This window comes from Armigeres subalbatus, chromosome 2 (genome assembly GCF_024139115.2).
Source record: "Armigeres subalbatus isolate Guangzhou_Male chromosome 2, GZ_Asu_2, whole genome shotgun sequence".
NCBI classification, from domain to species: Eukaryota; Metazoa; Arthropoda; class Insecta; order Diptera; family Culicidae; genus Armigeres; species Armigeres subalbatus.
The window spans coordinates 43,555-63,417 of NC_085140.1; the positions used below are offsets into that span (position 1 = coordinate 43,555).

The window sequence follows — 19,863 nt, forward strand, 5'->3', positions numbered from 1 at the left end:
AGTTCATTATACCAGCTATTGTGTTTTACCAAGAATCTTCCGTGAACGCTACCATCTACCTACTGATGCCCAAAAATTTACTTTTGTGTTTCTACGATTATTATCATCAGCCTAAGTATTCACATTAAATAGACAGTAAACTCGAACGGAAAATTCAAACCCATCCCTATATAGGCCAGTGCAGTGACCAGTTGACGAGAGAGGAGAGTAAGGAAGCAACAATGTTTCTAGTGACCAACGAACCACAGTGTGATGGAGCGGACTGGCCTCACAGAGCGTGAACTGTATTCACAAGTTTCATTCTAAATCCTACCCACGATTCAATAGGATGTAAACTTTTCCCGGCTCAGTGTCCCATCGAATCAGTGTTTGTCGTTGGAGGAAATCTTATCAGATATAAGTTACAACATTTCTTGCATTTCGTTTGTGTTATCAATGAATACTTTGGGTTGGAAAAGAACGGATTGCCAAGTAAAATTCACTCTGGTTTACTTCGAAATGTGGCCGTGAAATTTAGTTCGTTAATTAAATTAGTGCTGATGGAAAAAATTTACATCGTTCTAAAATTTAGAAAATCTTTTGGTTTTGAGATTTATGAGAGTACAGCATATTACTGACAATGTATAGAATAAAAAAGTAGTTCTGCTACAACTCTATTTCCGGTGTTCCGTCTAAAATAACATACCATAAATACAAATAAGGGATAAACATAACTTCCAATATATAATATAACCATGGATAAGTTGCACGACTATCAAGGATGGACAGGACGATTTCATGAATTTAAAGACGGATTACGCGCGAAACGCGATGCATGGCGTGAGCAAGGATCGGGTGGATTTACTCAATATCTTCGCGACAGCATAAGACAATCGAACCAGCGGCAGGATAACATCGACACCAATACGTCCTGGGGTGAGACTGGTGTGGATTTTTCTCATATATATCGGTAAGTACGATCCGACTTGAATGTGCAAAAAAAAAAAAACAATTTGCAAGTCTCTGGATTCCTTTTTATTAGGAGTTTTATTGTTGGACTTATGGGATTTGACGACTATTGCTTACGGCTGATATTGACAGTGAATAAACTACAAACAATAATAAAGTGCATATAATGATTGGCAATTTAACTCTCATTTTGTTCTTCAAAAATCATCTTTGTGTTCATATAGTTTAACATCGAATTTTATTGATTCGTTCAATCAGAGCCGTAGCGTGGACTCCCAGCGCCCTTGGCGAAATCTCTATTGGGCCATACTAAGGCCATATTCCCACGAAGCATATTTTCAACGCCGCGTACACGCAGCGTTGATAAGAGGCTACGTGGGCATCGCTCCTAAGGCAATCAAAATGAGCATTTAGAGAATAATTTGAACCTTGTTTAACATGAATAATATTTAAAGATTTTAAAGGTATTAAATATTCAAGTATTAAAGGTTCTAATAGCAGAGTCTTTGAAAATCTTGAATAGTTGGAAGATATGTATGGACGCTTGTAGAGTCATGGGCATTTGTAGATTTTCGTTTGAATCTTTTGAAAATTAACCTGAAAGATTATTAAAATTGCAGAAAGTTCTTCACTTATTCGTCTTACCACCTCATACTGTCCATAGCGGCTGTTTCTTGCACCCAATTGAAGGAACTGGCGTACTATGAAGTCCATCACAGAAAAGGGAGGATCGAGAAGCATATACTCATTTCAGATGTAAACCCGACAATGGAAAAAGAGTTTAAAATCACCAACTAAATGAAATTTCTTTATGATTTCTGTAAGCCCCTGTAGCCTATGTTCCAATATATAAAGCAGAAAAAATCATTAAAATTTTACCGAAATTTAGGGAGATTTTTTTTCACAGACTCAGGCGCTATCAAAGCTAAAATCCAACTCAGGAGTGGATCAGTTGATGATCGGAATCACTATTAGATCTACATATTTGTATAAAGAAGGAGTGGGTCTGTCTTTAGTTTGGAGCCACTACTAGGTGCAACAGGGTTTTGAAATTCAACTCTAGATAAAAAAAAACCCAACCGAAAAACCCATAGGCACTGCAGTGCTTTATTGGATCAATAAAATCCAATTCGCCATCGGAAGCAAGAAAACTAGGGGAACGGTTCCGTTTTCCATCTGTCAAAACATATGTCATGTAATCTATCTGTCATGTAATTTTAGGTGCTGTGACACCGACATATACGAGCGTCATTTTTGACGTAAAATGGTGGTACTTTAATTTTACATCACAACTTTATTGACAAAAAAATTGATCGATCAGAACGAGAATCGAACATAAGTCCGCTGAGTTAGAGCCCGGCACGCTACCACTCAGCTAACTCCGTTTCTGGAAAGAGGGATGATCGAAGTAAAACTGGTTCCACGATTTGCACTGAGCAAGTATTTCACTGCATCAAGTCATTAACTGCTGGTGAGTTAGGTGCGTTGCAGCGTGTGCTGTGTTTAGGTTCCGTGACATGTAATTTTAAATCATCTGACATTGCAAAATATACGATTCTGTTTATGTCATGTGGTTTTGTGTCGTTTTATTGAAATACATCACCTGTAATATTCATATTTTTTTGGTGAGTATATTTATCTCATCCCGAAACAAAGAAATACGGCAACAATTTCGTTGCTTCTTGTATTTGCTAACATGCGTGTTCACAACTAATAAAAATTGTAAATTATCATTTAGGAACTAATGGGCGGTAGAGCATGGACTTACCTTTGTCTCATCCCAGGGGCACCTATCCTGATGAGAGTTAAGGGGAGCTACGATGATCCACACCGTCATTATAGCCACTGGGTTTTTCGAGGGTATCGGCTAAGACACTACGCGCAAAACATAATTTGCCCGCTCGGCGTGGAGGGCAGTTAACCCTGGGAGCAGACATCATGCACGCGTACAAAAAAAGATGAGATTAAGCAACAACTGCTACTCGCACATAAAATTAAGCGCACGCGAGTCTCACGAAGCTTGTGTACCTCACATTAACATTGGTGAGTCGCATTGAGACATCTCGATGCGATCAGCTCATGCGCTGTTTGCTATGGCAAACCTTTGCAAACAACAGCGGAGGTGCGAAAAACAGCTTGGGCGGGACATTTTCATTCAATAATATCGTCGCCTAAGTAACGCCAACTATGCATTCCTAGCGCATGAGATGACTCTCAAGAGACGTACATTGAGACACGCTCACTCAGTTTTTTATGCGCGCGCTAGCTTCTCTCGTCGCACAGAATCGGTGCTATTTATGTGAGCTTTTGTAGCTCATGGCACACTGTCTCATCCATATATACACGAGAATTAAGAGCGTAGGCTGGTGCAGTGTAGCTCAGGCTGGGAGGTGATTCGGATCTAGCTCTGCACTTGGATTTCAGCGATCAAGTTCTTTACACTGCAGTGTAGGCACCCCCAGGGACACATGTACCCCAGGTTGAGTACCGATGTGTTACACTTACAATCCCTGTCGGGAGCACGAGCGCGTTTCCCAATAATTCTTGGTTTCAGAATCACTAAAGCAGATTCACCAATACTCCAGCGTTCGCACATTTCACAACCGGATTCTTGAATTCGAACGTTTCCTTTTCACAAACTCCCTTTTTGCATCTCCTCTTCATAGATCATTTTCGCTACCTCCCAGTGCGTATGCGTAGGCGTACGCGTAGCCGTATCGTGGGGATATAACGTAGTGAGGGTGTGTCAAGCGAGCAATTTCATATGGAATTTTAACTAATCTAATTTTAGTTCCTATCATTAAGAAATAATATATTTATTTAGGAATAATTTTAATTTTATGGGACATGGCAAATCACATGGAACATGGCCAAATCACAAAAATAAGAAACTAATAATAAGAAGATTCCCTTCTAATGCTTTGTTTTTTCGTAAGATGAATATCGGAATCATAAAATGTATTCCAGGAACAGTAACCTTATGCAATAAAATCATCTACAGATCTAAGGCAGGCAACTCCATTCTTAATCAGATTATTTGTTCTGTTACAATTGATTCTGTGAACATTCGAAATTGTATGGAGAAAGGACCCCGACTAGGAAGGCAAAACAAGATTATAACATGATTCTAACAACAACAGTTATTTATAGCAACCGTTGATATAATCGAGTTCTGATAAATTATTATCACATTTTTTCATAACAAAATTATAACAGAATTAGTTATGTTTCATTGTTTTGTTAGAAAATTCAGTTATACGTACGTGCCTGGTATGAAAGGATACAGTCAAACCTCCATGAGTCAATGCTCCACGACTCGACACCGACTTATGGAAGCAATTTATACCATGTATTAAAAACATCCTATGAACATACTATACGGCGATCGAAACAGGAACTGTGGATCTGCTGGGTTGCTAACACCACCAAAGACGACAACATAAGCTCGACAGAGTAAAGGACAAAATTCGGAGCTGACGATCAAAATTAGCCCAGAGGAGAAGGAAGTGTCTTACTGTAAATGTGAGGAAGAGATCTCACCGAGGTGATCTAGTTGCATTTAGACGATAGGTAGGCCTTCTTCCAAGGTAAGATTCCCTTCGTAGAGATTGGTATTTGAGGTAAGAATTTCGTTTATCTTTCTTTACGATTACTGATTTTATTCTGTAGTGACTTTTTCACGATCTCAGAAAAAGAGCAAACGTAATGCAAAACCTCAATGCTCTAGACTCTGTATGTGAATCAATGATCACACTTTTTTTTCACCACTCTATTTAGTTTTAAATTACAAACCATTCAATTCAACACAGACACTACTCTACTGATACAAATTAATTTAAAAGAAAGATTTTGCCGCTAAATTTTTATTTTACATCGATGTATTCATAGCAGGGATAGACCACTTTATTTCACTCATGTGTTGTTTTATTCACCTATCATTAAAAACTGCTTTTACCATAACTTTTATGGCTTTATTAATTACCTTTTATACCAGCCACAGATACACATTTCATTCACAAGCACTTTTAAAAAGCTACTACAGTTTTTTTGTATTGAACTTTTTCTTGCCTAACTTGATTAAACCAAATTTTGTGGTTTTATCAATTTCAATCGTTTGCATGATTAATCTTTGCAATGAATAATCTTGTTCGCAAAAAAAAGTTTCACTTCTATAATAAATTTTACTTGCTGCAGCAAGCATTCATCGATTTAATTGGGTGTTCCAAGTTTGATCGTTATTATTATCCTCATATTTTTTTATTCGTGAATATTTCATTGTTTTTGATTTAAATCCAGCTTATTTTCTACTTTCTTTTCGATGAATAAATGATGACGCAGACGCTTAATCCGAAATTCAAATGAAAAATCACTCACTTTGAGCGATTAATTGTTTATCCTCGCGAAGGATGAACAATTGAACAAGCTAAAAAAATGCTGATACTGTTGTATAGAAGTTGCATAGGTCACATCACTTTCCATGGTGAATCCCGATCTATGTTACTGATTACCCCACCCAACTGACACAACTTCTTTCCCGTGATTATTGTGGAGATGCAGAGGTATTCTCGGTCTCTAGTAGCAACAATAACCACACACTAACATTCCCTTCCTTTCCCAACTGACTGTAAGGCTGACTGTGCAACAAATCGATGCATACGGCAATGAAAATGTCATCTGCAAAGCTAGGTGAAACAGAATGTCGTGTGTAGAATCTGCAATCTATGATTAAGATGAATTTAATAATGCACAGTAAGGACGATACAAATATTTAAAAACAATTATGTCTCCCTCCCCCTCGGATTTTTGTGCCCATAAATAATATTTTGAGGAGAACAAAAAAAAATACCGTAATTTATAGGATTATCAAAACCGAGGAGTTTAGGTGGCGTTTTGGGGAATGCACCTCACCGACACGGCTTCCTGATGACGACTGACAAAAACTTTTCTTCTCGGAGGCATTCCTCCAACGTTCTTCGATCAATGGTAACCGAACAAAGCAACGATCACTGGATTCACCACATGGACAAATGAACACAATGGACTCACGATAATATGGACTGGCAACGACAGCAATAACGAATTATGGACATCTAAAAAAATATATTTTATGTGGACTCTGTACAGCAGAGTACCACAGGAGATCACGGCACAGTAGCGGTTAAGAACACAGAGTGCCTACCAAATAAATATACGAATAAAAAAATGGGCACCATGGGATGAAATTGGTTTCGTTATTATTTTTATTATTTATTCAGACTAAGGCCGAAGTGGCCTGTGCGGTATATAAGAGTCTTCTCCATTCGGCTCGGTCCATGGCTACACGTCGCCAACCACGTAGTCTACGGAGAGTCCGCAAGTCATCTTCCACCTGATCGATCCACCGTGCCCGCTGCGCACCTCACCTTCTTGTGCCCGTCGTATCGTTGTCGAGAACCATTTTCACCGGGTTACTGTCCGACATTCTGGCCACGTGCCCGGCCCACGGCAGTCGTCCGACTTTCGCGGTGTGAACGATGGATGGTCTCCCAGCAGCTCATGCAACTCGTGGTTCATTCGTCTCCTCCACGTGCCGTCCGCCATCTGCACCTCACCATATATGGTATGTAGCACTTTCCTTTCAAAAACTCCAAGTGCGCGTTGGTCCTCCACGAGCATCGTCAAGGTCTCGTGTCCGGACTAATGAGCGTTTTGTAGATTGTCAGTTTGGTATGGCGTCGAACTCTATTCGATCGGAGCGTCTTGCGGAGTCCAAAGTACGTACGATTTCCAGCCACTATGCGTCTCCGAATTTCTCAGCTGGTATCATTTTCGGCAGTACAGAAATTCTTCTACCACCTCGATTTCGTCAACACCGATGCAACCTAGCGGTGGGTGGCTCACATTGTCTTCTCTTGAACCTCTTCCTATCATGTACTTCGTCTTCGACGTGTTGATGACTAGTACGCTTGGCTAGATCCGCTTGGCTTCCCTCTTCAGTCTGATGTAGGCTTCCTCCATCTTCTCAAAGTTACGTGCCATAATATCTATGTCGTCGGCGAAGCCAAATAGCTGGACGGACTTATTGAAAATTGTACCACTCGTATTAATCCCTGCTCTTCGTATTACTCCTTCCAAAGCGATGTTGAATAGCAGACACGAAAGACCATCACCTTGCCGTAACCCTCTACGCGTTTCGAAGGGACTCGAGAATGCCCCTGAAACTCGAACTACGCACATCACCCGATCGTCGCTTTGATCAACCGTGTCAGTTTATCCGAAAATCCGTGTTCGTGCATTAGCTGCCATAGCTGGTCCCGATCGATTGTATCATATGCGGCTTTGAAGTCGATGAATAGATGATGTGTGGGCACGTTGTATTTGTGGCATTTCTGCAGTACTTGGCGAATGGCGAACACCTGGTCCGTGGTGGAGCGTTCGCCCATAAAACCCGCCTGGTACTGCCTTTCAAACTCCCTTGCAATTGGTGTTAGTCGACGGCATAAAATTCGGGAGAGTACCTTGTAGGCGGCTTTCAGCAATGTGATTGCGCGGTAGTTGCTATAATCGCCCTTTTTGTAGATGGGACACACGACACCTTCCATCCATTCCTGCGGCAAAACTTCCTCCTCCCAAATCTTGGTAATGACCCAGTGCAGCGCTATAACCAGTGCCTCACCACCGTGTTTAAATAGCTCTCCTGGTAGTTGGTCAACCCCGGGGGCTTTGTTGTTTTTCAGCCTGCCAATCTCCTCCTGGATTTCCTGGAGATCCGGAGCCGGTAGAATTATGTCCTGCGCGAGTTCTCCCAGGTCCATCACCATACCGCCATCTTCGTCTGCCACATCACCTTTCAGGTGTTCTTCGTAGTGCTGCCGCCACCTTTGGATCACCTCACGCTCGTTCGTAAGAAGGTTCTCGTTTATGTCCTTACACATATCAGGTTCTAGGATAGGATGTGCCAATTAGTCATTAAAAATCGTACCGATTTTCTGTCACAATCGTACCGGTTGCTGATTGGTTGAAAATGACAATCGATTACTTCGATTGGTGGCGGCGCGTTTTTCGAAGGGCAGCATGTTGTTAGTTTGGCCGTGTTGCAAGTTTGTAAAGTTGATATTAGGTAAAACTCGTAAATGTTTGAGTTTCAGTTTTTTGGGCCAAAATTAGTTCATATTGAACTGCAAACGCCATATAAATTTATCTAAAGGGTTGTAAAGGTTTAAAACTGTTGATTTTAAGCGTTATCACTCCCCTCTCTGTCATTTTGGATCTCAAAGTCATATTCCCCTTAGCAAAAAATTCTCTCTGCTAGTATTTTGTTTCTCTTTCATAAATAATGGATTGAACGGAAAGAAAACTTCAAGTTTTGATACATGATATTTGGAAGATTTTGTAGCAAATTAATTTGGATGCACTGGCGACCACCTCGTCAGAGCAACCGACTAAAAAACAACAAGGCAGTCTCAATTGAGTTGTCACATCCTATCCTAGATCAGGTTGTGACACGTGGCCCTTACGTGAATGGTTCATCTTCGCATAGAACTTTCGTGCGTTATTAGCGCGGTACAGTTGCTCCGTCTCTTCACGGTCTCGATCTTCCTGCTGGCGCTTTTTCCTCCGAAAAATCGAGTTTTGTCTGTTCCGCGCCCGTTTATATCGTGCCTCGTTCGCCCTCGTGCGGTGTTGCAGCAATCTCGCCCATGCTGCATTCTTCTCTTCTACTAACTGTTCACATTCGCCATTATACCAGTCGTTTCTCTGATCCGGGAGCACCGTGCCAAGTGCAGCGGTTGCGGTGCTACCAATGGCGGATCGAATATCTCTCCAGCCATCTTCAAGAGACGCTGCGCCTAGCTGCTCTTCCGTTGGGAGTGCCACTTCCAGCTGCTGCGCGTATTCTTGGGCTAGTCTACCGTCTTATAGCCGCCCAATATTAAGCCATGGAGTCCGACTTCGACGCGTGTTGTACACCGTCGAGAGTTTTGAGCGCAGACATACTGCAACGAGGTAGTGGTCGGATTCAATATTCGCACTGCGGTAAGTGCGTACGTTCGTGATGTCGGAGAAGAATTTACCGTCGATTATAACGTGGTCGATTTGGTTTTCCGTTTCTTGGTTAGGTGATCTCCATGTGGCCTTGTGGATATTTTTGCGGGGAAAGAAGGTGCTTCGGACTACCATTCCGCGGGAGGCTGCGAAGTTTATGCATCGTTGGCCGTTGTCATTCAATACGGTGTGCAGACTATCCGGTCCGATGACCCGTCTATACATTTCCTCCCTTCCTACCTGTGAGTTCATGTCACCGATGACGATTTCGACGTTCCGCAGTGGGCATCCATCGTATGTCTGCTCCAACTGTGCTTATTTCTCGTCGTCGGGTCACCCTTCGTGTGGGCAGTGCACGTTGATGATGCTGTAGTTGAAGAAACGGCCTCAGCTTGCCTCATCCTTAGCTTGCACATCCTTGCGTTGATTGGCTGCCACCATATCACACGATGGCGCATCTCACCCAGCACTATGAAGCCGGTTCCCAACTCATTGGTGGTGCCACAGCTTTGGTAGAAGGTAGCCGCTCGATGCCCGCTTTTCCACCCTTTCTGTCCTGTCCAGCAAATCTCTTGCCACGCCACGACGTCGAAGTTGCAGGGATGTAATTCATCGTAGATCATCCTGTCGCAACCTGCAAAACATAGCGACTTGCAGTTCCATGTTCCAAGCTTCCAATCGTGATCCTTTATTCGTTGCCTAGGTCTTTGTCGATTATATCGAGTCGCATTATCTCTTATATTGTTCGTAATTATTGGTTTTCTAGGCGGCTTAATGGGCCTGCGCAAACCTCCTGTCTCGTCGGAGGGCCGTCGTGTTAGAGCTGTTTAGCGTTCCACCTAACATTCTGTCATTCTGCTCAGTTCAAAGATATCAGATGATTCATGTGGAGTAATTTGGCTTGTCCACAAGTGATATTCTAGAATTCGAGCATCGTGTGAAGAAGCGTATGCCGTGCTTCAAACCAAGCTCAGATCATCCTGTTGAATTCAAAATTAATGTCGCATAGCGGAATTTCAGAAGTCGCAATACGTTCTGAAGTTTAGATTGTAGGGCTTATGTAGTGGCGGCATCTTAATTGTCTTCGTCTTCAATCCAAATTCCTTTCTCAGACACTTATACGTCTGTCAAGATATGTAAGAACTTTTATCCTATATTTCAATACATGCAAGACCATCCAAAACGTTCTTGAGTTCAGGTCGTCAAATATACAATCATGTAAAATCGTGATGCGTGTTGCAAACTAAGGTCAGGTCATTCTGTTCAGGTCAAAGATATAAGTTGATTAATGTGGAAAATGTGAATTTTGGCATGTCACAACGCTCCTAAATAATAAATTCTAGAACTTGAGAAACATTCTGAAATTTGGGTTGCAAGGTCTACACAGTAACCACCATCGGAAAGTTTATGTATATATCAAACTCTTTCCAACAAGTCATTGGATATCTATGAAGATATAGATACCCATCTTGCAGCATTTCAACGCCTCCTAGGGCATCCAATACGTTCTTGAGTTCAGGTCGTCAGATCTACAACCATGTAGGAAAGTATGCCCGGTTTCAAGCAGAGCTCAGGTCATTTACTGATTTCAACTATATCAAACGATTTTACGAAAGTATTCTGTGACATTCTGGTCGCAAAACGTTCAGCAGTTCAGGTCGTAAGGCCTATGTAGTAGCGGTAACTAAAAAGTTCATTCTATCTGTCAAAAATCTTCCCAACAGATCTTTACCCAGCAAACACAAGATCGTATATCATAGCGAATAAATGTACAAAGTGGAGGCCATATACGTACACTTTGCATGCAGTCAAATGGAAACATGCGCCTATATCGCCTTCACCTTGAACACATATTTGCTAGCATATGTGACTTTGTGTTGGCTGGGTAGATGGCTGTCAGTCAAGATATGTGATACCAATCTTGCTGTATTCCATCACACTGAAGGTCATGAAAAACGTTCTTGAGTTCGGGTCTTCAGATCTATAACCATGCAGAAGCGTGATCGTGTTTCAAGCCATGCTCAAGACATTCTACTCAGTTCAATGATAACAGATGTTTTATGTAAGGAGTTTTGGGTCTTATCATCAGTGTTGTAAAATGTCATAGGTATTCATATGAATAATTTACTCAGAACTCTTTTCAGAAGCTAGATATCAATTCATGAGGAATGATGAATTTTTAGTACTTGGATTTTTTTCGGCGATAGCAGTTTTAATAAGTAGTAAATATTTTGTTGCAAACTTCAGTCGTCAACCCCCAGATATTTGAAATTCAGCTTTTCCTGAAGACGACAACGTGTTACGGTTTATTATATTTTTCTTGTAAGTGACAAATGTTTGAGTGGATATTAAATAAAATTATTTTACATACATACAAATATAAACAGTTTACAATACATTCAACAAATTAAAATGATCGACGATCTCTCTGTGCCCCGAGAGAAACGTCCAATGTGTTGCCCATTGCGAGATGTGACGAGGTTTCCTTATAAGATTTTGGTCCATCAGTCAAATCCCGCAAAAGTGTTTTCATTGCGTTTTGCATTTTGTCTACAACAGGCAAAGCGTTGTATACATAGCTCTATTTGGTGTAGGATTCAGATCCTATTTGGGCACCCTTAATTAATTTGTGCCATGTGGCACCAGCAATATCAAGTCTGTGTCTGGGAATTCCTCTATCTATAATTTTAATTGCCTATCTTCAGGCCCAAACACAGAACATTCAGGAGTGTCACTTACAAGAAAAATATAATAAACCGTAACAAACGTGAGACGAATGAAAATCTTGTTTTAAATATATGAGACTGCGTAGCCATTAATTAATGATCTATGGTTAAACCTCACAATCGTCCCCAAAAATTGGTAAGCTTGCGTGTTTCTTGATAACGTACCCAACTCATCGCACTCCGCACCTCGGCGTTTCTCCTCCTGAAAAAAAAAACGGGTCTGCTAGCTCCGTTTCCGTCCATAGCGTTCAATGTTCTGCCAGCTCCCCTGCTGCAGCGCTTCCACTCGAGTTGCAGCCTTTTCCTCTAGAATCTGTCTGCACTCTTCGTCGAACCAATCGTTAATAAGAGGCTAAAGACCTTGGGGTCTATTTTGTTCCTTCAGGTACTCGAAGTACCAACGGTGCGCATTATCCAGCATTTGCCATGCCACACTTCAATCATATGTAACGGAAATTAAAAATATGCAGATATTAATTCAAATTATTTATATTTTATTGCAGAAAGAAAACGAGATTGGAATTAGTACGCGTATCGGCGGCAGTAATGGGAATCGAATTTTCATACGCAGCAGAGACAGCGTTTGTGTCGCCAACGCTTTTGAAAATTGGCGTCCAACATCAACATATGACTCTTGTTTGGTGTCTGTCACCCTTAGTTGGATTCTTTCTAACCCCAGTATTGGGCTCAATGAGTGATCGCTGTAAAAGCAATTTTGGAAGGCGTAGACCATTCATATTTATCTTATCTGTAGGAGTTCTCCTAGGTTTATTGTTGGTCCCGAACGGAGAAAGTCTTGGTTATGCATTCGGTGATCCGTATCCGAACATGTCTAATGAAACCAATCAGATCCAAAGTATGCTTCCACACAGATCCTCGGCCCAAGAAGAAGTGAGCAGCCAAGATAACGAAACAATTACAACGTCTACCAGACCAACTCATCCCTGGGGAATATTGTTTACTATACTCGGAACAGTCCTGCTCGATTTTGATGCGGATGCTTGTCAAAGTCCATCTAGAGCTTACTTACTTGATGTTACGATTCCTGAAGATCACGCAAGAGGATTATCAACATTCACCATTATGGCTGGACTCGGTGGTTTCATGGGATATTCCTTAGGAGGCATAAACTGGGACAATACAGCTATCGGCCAAGCCTTCGGAGGTCATGTAAGAGCAGTATTTTCACTAATTACCATCATATTCATATTATGCGTATTCTTCACAATAACGAGCTTCAGCGAGATTCCGCTTTGGATATTAGACGAAGAAATTCAAAAGCAAGACCCTGTACCGGTATGTAAGATTACTAAATCACTATCCGAGCAGGACGGGTTGGAGAGCAAAGATAACGCATCTTATGGAAGCGTCGACGAAGATAGATTGCATCATCCCAAAAACAATTCGAGGCGATATACGATGCCGGCATCGAGTGGCAATCGTGATTACGACGAACTTCCCGGAAACAACTGTGCGGAAACCTCATTCACTAAACAAAAGTCTATAGAGAGCGCTGATAATGAGTTTAATAAAAAGAATGACACAGTTACGCTAAGGACATACTTGAAATCGATTATTTTTATGCCACACTCGCTCCGAATGGTTTGCCTAACGAATCTGTTCTGTTGGATGGCTCACGTTTGCTATTCTCTATATTTCACGGACTTCGTTGGAGAAGCGGTCTTCGGGGGAAATCCAAAAGTAAGCAAAATTATGCCTTTCATTATCAAAGTTTTAACAATGATTATATATTTAAGGCACTGGATGGAACTGAAGACTATATCAACTACGAAGAAGGAGTTCGGTTCGGATGTTGGGGAATGGCTATGTATTCGCTGTCATGTGCTTGCTATTCACTGATAATCGAGAAGTTGATACAGAGATTCAAAGCTCGAAAAGTTTACGTTGGTGGTTTGCTGTTTTACTGCTGTGGAATGACGTTTATGGCATTGGCTAAGCATCGAGCGGGTGTAATAATTTTCAGCTGGACTGCTGGCGTAATGTACTCAACATTGTTCACCATGCCATATCTGCTAGTCGCACACTATCATTCCGAAGGTGTTGTAAGTTATACAGTTTTTCACTAATTCATTCGTTGATATTCATTAAGCTGTTTTTTCAGTTTGAGGTTGCCGTCGAAGGCAAAGAAAAACAAGAAATCAACGTCCGAGGATTGGGAACCGATGTTGCTATCGTAAGCAGTATGGTTTTCCTGGCACAGTTTATATTGTCTATTTGTATGGGGACGATAGTTTCCTGGAGCGGAACCACTACAGCAGTCGTCAGCGTGGCTGCATTCCTTAGTTTCTGTGGAGCAATTTCAGCAACTAGAATTATGTACCTTGATCTGTAATTTTAATTAGCATCTCAAGCATTAACACTAGAAAGGAAATCGAAAGAAAAAAATACAAATATGTAATTCTGGTACATGTATTTATCACGTGAATAATATTATATGATATGAATGTATGTTATAATAAAATGTTCATATGGACGGATTGGTTTCAATATACACAAAAACGATTATTTAGTTTTTCAAATTATTTCTACACTTGTCGAGAATATCTTTTTTGATTGAAGGATAGTCTGGATGAATTTTTAGAACTTGTTGACAGATGTCAATTGCTTCCGCATATCGTTTAATTTTCATATAGTTGAAAGCCAGTTTATATCCGATATTTGGTTTAGCTTTGGCGCTACATTTCCAGGCTGAATCATAGTACATTGAAGCGTTTCGAAAATTTTGCTCTTTTTCGGATATGAGTCCCAATAGCTCGTACGCTTTGGTACATGATTTGTTGTGCTCAAGAACTCGCCTCAATAAGTCATTAGACATTTCGTATTTCCCTGCTTGTACGTACAAGTCAGCTAACAATAACCAAGATTTTTCAAGATAGTCAGCTTCTTCAAATGTCCAATTCACTTTAACGATCCGCTTCAACTGATTTTTAGCTCTTTGCGACTGTTTCAGTATAACGTACGCCGATGCCATACCATAGATAGCTCCTACATGTTCTTTGTATTCCTCTTGTGTGGCGATTGCTGTAAAATCCTGCAAAGCTCTATCGATGCTGTGCTTTTGCCTGGATGCTACCAAATGGAAATTTTTAAGTAAGCGATGATTCAGTGCCTCGTTATCAATTACACCAGGCCGAGGTTTGAGTTCATTCAGCAACCGTTCGGCCGTTCGAAGAGCCATCGCCCTTGAGTCTTTAATTTCTAAGTCATCGGCTCCAATGTCTATAACACCTTCATTAGGAAGATCTCCATCCGGATTCAGGCAAATTTCAATCATGTTGTAAATTGCTTGTTGACCCCATTCGGAATCTTTACGGCAATTGTTGAAAAATCTAAGAGCGCTGTTAGGATTCCCACCATACCAATCATTCAATCCTTTGCAATAATTCAAACCAGCTTCAGTATCCGGACGTAAGCACTCATCTTCTGCACGGTGCAAAAATTGTTCGACATCTTGTAGGGTTCCCGATCGGCGCATAACTTCTATTAGCCTAGCTAGAGCTGTCCAGTACGTCGCTTGCGACAGCAGTAGCTGAGAGAAATGAAAGGCAGCACTTTCAAAGTCCATCTGAAAACAAAGAGTTAGATTAAATACTTTTCAAAATCCAAATGAACATTCAGGTTCTGTGTATAGTAGCCTTATTGTGTGTGCTTTAATATCATACATATCAATAGCTAGAAATTTGTTTTTACGCCAGGTTCTATGTATCATAACTTTTTTTCGGCCGTATTTTCGATCGTGCATATGAATGATTTAGGAGCATATATCTTAAGTATAGCTGCCGGGGAATAACATTTCATACTCAGCTGCTGTATGCCAGAACAGACGCTGTTAGAGCCGCACCTCCTTGGTGAACAGACGCTCGATCAGTCGGGTCAAATTTGTTTAAAGTCCCACCCAACACCAGGACTATTTGTTTAAAGTCCCACCCAACACCAGGACTAGGCTAGTGCGCTCGCTACCGTCTCAGAAATAAAACATAATTAATGTTACCTTGCAGATGGTTGAATGACTCAAATTCCTCTTGTTTGAGGCTAAACTGTATGCAGCGGAAAAAACTTTTCAAGCAAATAGTTTAAAAACCTCGGTACCCGGTCCTAGGCTGAACTGACTGCTGGAAAAATCGAGTTAGGGGTTTAAATACGCACTCTTCTTGAACTGGTGAACAATGGTAGTGAGAGGAACACACGGAAGTTCTTATTACTGAACAAATTCTCTTGCTTGAAATGGTCTTGTAGACAGAGCTAAATCCCGGGTTTTAAGAGTTTCACTGGTGATATTCTAGAAGCAAGACAAGGATGTGGCTAGGGCTCCGATGCATGGCCAAAAACAGTATTACTGTTCTGTTTTCTCAAGAAAGGATTGATTTGCTATTGATAAGGGGCGCGCCTTCAATGGGATTGCTCTCTATGAAGGGTCTAAATAGCGGGACCTTGTCATGGTGGTCTTGAGAAAACAAAACAACTATTGTATCGAAACCGATACTGCATTGCTTCTCAATAGCACTGGAGAAATTCGACATGCATTTAAACACTAAGGATACGGGTAACGCTACAATAGATCTAATAATTGGTCGCAGTGGCACACCCGAACAGGAAAAAAAAAATGTTAGGCGTTCCTTCCTGGATGTCAACTCACCATTTCGTAGCCCTTCGTAGATGCACTTTGGTAAATTCCTGCGCATGAGCTTTTTGATAATATTGGTCAGAGAGGAGCGAGAACGTAGCCCCAAAATTCACTACGTAGACAAAAACATGGAATGTAAATTATGTGGATGAGAAGAATGGAGTTTACTAGGGAAAGTTTCTAAAATTCAAAAGAATTTTTCGGTTGTTTAAGGTTAAGGAGAACGAGACTGATTCGATCGATTGGTTTACAGAGAATGCCTTAAACTTTATTTAATTCTTAGCTTTACACCTATCTCTAGTAAGGCACCTCCTAAAGCTATCTAGGGGCTGTAAAGAGAATGAAAAATAATGAAACGAGGAAATATCACAACTTTTATGATCGCCTTCCGTTCTCGCTCCGATGTGATGACACCACACGTGTGCTGCGGTGCTTGGGAGAATTACTGGATGCGTACGACAAGTGTTGATTAATCAATCGGTCAATCGGTGCGCATGCGTGACTGGTAGGCGTTGCGTTTATGGCGGTGATAAATGTTTCCTGATCTGTCGATGCATTCGATACTATTGCTGAAGATGCGTTGATTGTGGTAACGTTTGATAACTGTCTTCCCTTCCGTTGACTTCGGGTAGATGGTTGAAGATACGTTGTTTGAATTTATGAATGCTGGAAAATATTTGTTATATGTTTGGTAATGAACGTTCCTTCCGTTAACTTGTTTGGTAATGGACGTTCCTTCCGTTAACTTGTATCAGCTGGGCTGTTGCTCCATAAAAAGCACTGCGTAATATGATCTTGTTTACGAATCTGGTTACACATCTCTCTGATGTCGCCATACTGACAGCTCAGGACAGCTGGTAACAGCGTTAGTAAATCTGCCACCTTTGAAAGTTTGGAATTAAAGGAAATTCCGTTCGCCATTGCTGCCGCTTCCTATATCATGCACACTTTGTTCGGCTTCCGTGGATAAACAACGACTCCCAACGGCAGGACGTTCGCGTTCTTCAGCCTTGTGGGCGTAGTATTCGGCAATGTGCTCTCGTTCCAAGGACAGTAAATGAATAAAACGTCATCAGATTGATATCCGAGAAGTCCGAGCTATTGAGCTATTATGTCACCAAAGAAGTCGAAAACAACATTCCGTGCGTATAGCTAATCGTTCAGTTCAGTTCTCGATTGCTACCGCTACATGACAGTGAACTAAACCCCTTTGTGACATTGCACTACACAGTGCCGTCAAATTTCAAAATTGTACCAGAATCATTTGTTAGTTCCATAAAAACGAGCGTTCCAAACGAGTAGGCTGTGTGGCCTTGTGCCATCGGAAAGGGATCAGCCGAATAGGGAGTGAGTGCTAGTAATGGACCCCGTGCGTATAATAGACTCCCTGAACAAAACCCCAAATTAAGCGCTGGAATCGACTATTTTCTGCAAACTTCCGTTAGATAGAGTTGGTTCATGTAACAGGACAGCAGTTCCATACATTTGTCATGGTCTGAGAAGTAGGAAATTAGTTGAATTAACTAACATGTAAATGTAATTACACTTAAGGGTCCATTACTAGCACACACGGGAGGGTCCATAATAGGCACAAGGAACATGTGGGAATGGAACATGTAAATTAAATGGGGAGTCCATAATACGTATATAAACAAACTCCACGTTGCGTATTATGGACCCGGGGTGGCCATAATAGGCATGCTAGCTACATAATTTTAAAATGCTTGCTTTAATAGGAAAAATGGAAGTTTTGGCTAGTTTTATGCTGAGACGAGACCTGCAAAGACGCTGCTTCTTTTCTCTTGTTTTGACACTTGTTCTTCTTTTCATCACAGTTGACATCGAGTTTCAACTGTTGCCTTGACTGTTTCAACTAAGTCCCGGGTGGGCCCTCTGACCACAATAAAAGTGTATTCAATTCAAGAATTCGTAAATTCATTTTCATAAGGATTTTTATACCTAGAGCAGTGGTTCTCAACCTTTTTCAACCTTTTTCAAGAGAGGTACCCCTTCAAACTTTTGCATTAATTGAGGTACCCCCTATTTTTTTGCTGTAAATTAAAATAAGCGTAGATAAGATATATGAAAAACGACCCTAAAAACTAACGGGATTTATTGCGCCACTTGGAAGGCGGGTTTCGGGCCACTTGAAAGGAGACTTTTTAAAAAGAATTTCGAGCCTCTCCAAGGGAAGCTTTCTAAGGGAGACCTTTAGCGGCTTTTGAGCCCTTGAACGGGGGTTCCAGAGCCGTTTGATAGGAGGCTTCCTATCCTCTTGAAGGGAGCATTCACAGACAGGCTTCACAACCTCTTGAAAGCGGCTTTCGAGCCACTTGGAAGTACGGTTCCAATGTTCTTGGAAGATTATTTCGCACCTCTTGAAGGGAAGCTTACGAGCCTCTTTAAGGGAGGCTTCCAAGCTTCTTGAAGAGAGGCTTCTGGGCCTCTTGAAAGGCGGCTTTCGAGCCCTTGAAAAGGAGCTTCAGAGCCTCTTGATATGAGGCTTATGATCCCCTTGAAGAAAAGCCACTGAGCATCTTAAAGGGAGGCCAACAGAGCCTCTTGAAAGCGCCTTTCGAGCCTCTTACAAGGCTTCTGAGTGTCTTGAAAGTACGCTACGAAGCCTCTTGGAAGAAGAATTTCTCTTCCTCTCTTGAAATGAGGCTTCCGTGCCTCTTGAAAGTCGTTTTTTTTTAAAAAGACTTCCAACTTGAAACGAGGCCTCCGAGTCTCTTGAAAAAAGGCTTCAGAGCCTCTTGAAAGGCAGCTTCCGAGCCTCTTAAAAGGAGGCTTGTAAGAATCTTGAAAGAACGCTTCCGAGGCACTTGAAAGTCGGCTTTTCAGTCACTTAAAAGAAGGCTTTTTAATGGAGGCTTATGGGCTTCTTGAAAGGAGGCTTCCAAATCTTTCGAAAGGAGGCTCATGAACCTCTTGAAACCTCGAGCTGCTTGGATAGAGGCTTCCGAGAAGCGTAGAAGGATGCTTCCAATTCTTTTATCACGAAGCAACTAAGCTTTTCGGAAAAATAGCCTTCATGCCTCTCAAATGGAGGTTTCAGTACTTTCAGACTTTAGATTTTAGTTCAGAAGCATGTTGTTAACATATTATTTAATATTTTGTATCGAATAGGTAGATTGCATTGAAGATTTTTTAAATTTGTTCTTTCAACGTTTTGTCCTTTTGATCTTTTGTAGCACAGCCCTTTATACACTGTGCTTGTCTGGGAGGACAGGATTCAATAGGCTTTGATTTAGTAATCGCCATGCATATTATGTACAAGACAAAGTTTTGAAATAAAAAAATACACAATTATCAAATCAAAACATTATTAGTATGTTCTGATTGGAATTGTAATACATCCGCCATTACGGATTCTTGCTCGAGGTACCCCTTGGGGCAAGCAAAGGTACCCCCAGGGGTACATGTACCCCAGGTTGAGAACCGCTGACCTAGAGCAAAATACACGTTCATAACTGATTATTAATAAGCTAAACGGATGATTTGGAACATTCGTTAAAG

At 41.3% G+C, this 19,863-nt stretch overlaps 2 protein-coding genes across 2 annotated transcripts in view; one reads left to right on the forward strand and one right to left on the reverse strand.

The window, feature by feature from the left end:
* Positions 1-14,193, forward strand: LOC134217356 (proton-associated sugar transporter A). The gene is made up of 5 exons (XM_062696092.1): positions 1-115; positions 175-949; positions 12,203-13,400; positions 13,457-13,762; positions 13,822-14,193. The coding sequence occupies exons 2-5, from the start codon at positions 735-737 to the stop codon at positions 14,050-14,052; spliced, it is 1,950 nt and encodes a 649-aa protein (XP_062552076.1). The 5' UTR covers positions 1-115; positions 175-734; the 3' UTR covers positions 14,053-14,193.
* Positions 14,116-19,863, reverse strand: part of LOC134217355 (tetratricopeptide repeat protein 21B-like) — a 16,535-nt gene continuing 10,787 nt past the window's right edge. The window contains exon 4 of the mRNA XM_062696091.1: positions 14,116-15,285. Coding sequence (XP_062552075.1) covers positions 14,227-15,285 — 1,059 coding nt within the window. The 3' untranslated portion in view covers positions 14,116-14,226. The remainder of the gene's footprint in view (positions 15,286-19,863) is intronic.